At 51.4% G+C, this 2,124-nt stretch overlaps 1 protein-coding gene across 1 annotated transcript in view; it reads right to left on the bottom strand.

The window, feature by feature from the left end:
• HABP2 (hyaluronan binding protein 2) overlaps nt 1-2,124 on the bottom strand; it is a 40,400-nt gene that overhangs the window by 15,117 nt on the left and 23,159 nt on the right. The window contains exon 3 of the mRNA XM_019502835.1: nt 1,694-1,802. Coding sequence (XP_019358380.1) covers nt 1,694-1,802 — 109 coding nt within the window. The remainder of the gene's footprint in view (nt 1-1,693; nt 1,803-2,124) is intronic.

The raw sequence follows: 2,124 nt of genomic DNA, 5'->3' as shown, positions 1-2,124 counted from the left end.
TACATGTAGTCCCGGTATATGGCTTGGGGCAGGTGCATGTGTAGTTATCTTGGTGCCTTTCACACACCCCGTTATTTTTGCAAGGGTTGGATGAGCAGGGATCTACCGGGGCAAAGACAAAGGCTGTTTCTTTACAACTTCTCCATCCCCGTAATAGTTACATGCTCTTATATTGAGTTCTCCTGAGGGTTGTAGCTCGACATTGCCTCATCCTGCTCATGGATTTAGATGACAGCTTCTGGACCATGTTTCCCTGACACGCCTGCGACGCCAGCTAGGGTCAGTTTTCCCTCAGAATATGACCCTGCTCTGCACTGGAGAGGTGGCCTCTTCCAGGGTCATCCTCTAAGCACAGCAGTGTACCTAACAGTGCCAGGCTCAGCTCTGCAGTGCTTGTGCAACCTACAGGGGAGTGTGTCACACGTCTCCCCTTGTGTCCACGCATAAAGAGAGGAGTTGTTACAACCCTCCCCACCCCCCCATCCCAAGGCCTTTCTTCCTCAGATCCAGCCACCCCAGTGCTGCTTGTTTTTAGCCCAGATATGCTGTTTTTTCCCCTGGTGCGTTGGTTCCAACTTTCTTGGGCAATATTGCCATGCCAATCAACGAGGAAGCAGTAGGTTGATTGCCTGGCTAAGGGCTACCAGGTCAGATGCTTTGGCAACAGAGATGGCCAAGAGATGGGCCCAGAGATCGAGGAACCCCCTGAAGTGGGCAGGTGTTTGGATTTGGGGTTTTGCCCCGCTTCTTCCAGGAGCAACCTAGCAGTTAGTTTCCTGCAGAGCTTGGCTAGTCTTAACGCTCATCATCAGTTCCACCATGGCAAGTAGCTCCTAGAAATCCCCACCAGGATTGGGATCTGGTATCAACCCATTCTTACTTAAACTGCAAGGCATAAAAGGCGAGATGCAGGTATGTGCCAGGCCTGCATGCAGCGTGCCAGGAAGCCGAGGAGCAAAGGAGGCGAGAAGGCACCTTTCTGTCCCTGAATCTAGGGAGAGCTGGGAACTGGTTAGGCCCTGGGTATAGCCCAGAGTTGTGGCCTTGGCCTCAGTGCTTCTGTGAGCTACATCTGATGGTTATTAGTGTGAAGGAGCCATCAGCCAGCAAGCGGTCACTTTTGGGTGGGTTGCTCAAGCTATGCCCTTCTCTGCCAGAGGCAACATAGGCAAGGCACAAGGCAGGCGAAACCAGTGCACATCACCCAAATTCCCTATATACCAGGGGAACACCCTGCAGCCTCAGTCAACCTTTTGTGTGACCAGTGATGCCCAAGATCTGATCCACGGTATTTTCCTGCCATTCAACTGAGTATCTGTTTGATCTCTGGGCTCCACGCATCGATGCACAACGTGCATGGCACAAAAGCAGCTAGTGCATCTTACAGCACGTAGAGAAAAAATACCCCTGTGCTTTTTTGTAGCAGCCATCAGAAATGTTCTGCAGAATTGGAGTCTATTCTGTGAAACCCAGAGAGAAAACACAGGCTCCTTCCACAAGAAATACAACGATGAGAACATTGCAGACCGTCCCTCCTCGCTAATCGGGATAGGACACTGGCAGGTATAGCAAGGTGGGGAACAAGAGGAGGAAAATCTTCACATTTGGAGTGAAGCTGTCACACTGGGGTTTTAATCCCTTTCCCCCAAAACAGTTATCAGTTGGGTGGTCCCAGCCCACCTTCATACCAGGTTGGTTCAAGTAGCTGTAGACCCAGTCAGGACTCCAGTGCTGGAGGAAGCTGTGGAAGATGTCTTGTAGCTCGCTATACTCGTCATAGTATTCATAGTAATCGGTCGTGTCTGGAGAGGGGAGAGAACCGAAAGGGCATTAAAGCTGGCATTGTTTAAAGAAAAATAAATCCACTCCTCGGAGTTGGCACTTTTCTGCGTATGTAGGTGTCGCAGACACGGATCCTACAGCCCTCTGCTTTACGAGCACACATGGCGGCTCTTCCTTGCTAACTCTGTAAGGGCTACAACCATCAGTGAGCAAGCCTGGGTCTCTCAAGACAGGGAGCAGATGGGCAGGCCCAGCCGTTGCAACATTTTGGCCATGTCTCTGCTGCTGCTGGACTGCAGAGGGCTGGAGGGAATCAGGATCATCCAGCATCGGTCAGTCCTG

The sequence above is a fragment of the Gavialis gangeticus genome, unplaced genomic scaffold (assembly GCF_001723915.1).
Source record: "Gavialis gangeticus isolate Ggan-Ray unplaced genomic scaffold, GavGan_comp1, whole genome shotgun sequence".
In the NCBI taxonomy this organism is placed as follows: Eukaryota; Metazoa; Chordata; order Crocodylia; family Gavialidae; genus Gavialis; species Gavialis gangeticus.
The sequence above is the reverse complement of the archived record's forward strand: the minus strand, read 5'-3'. Positions and strand labels throughout refer to the sequence as shown.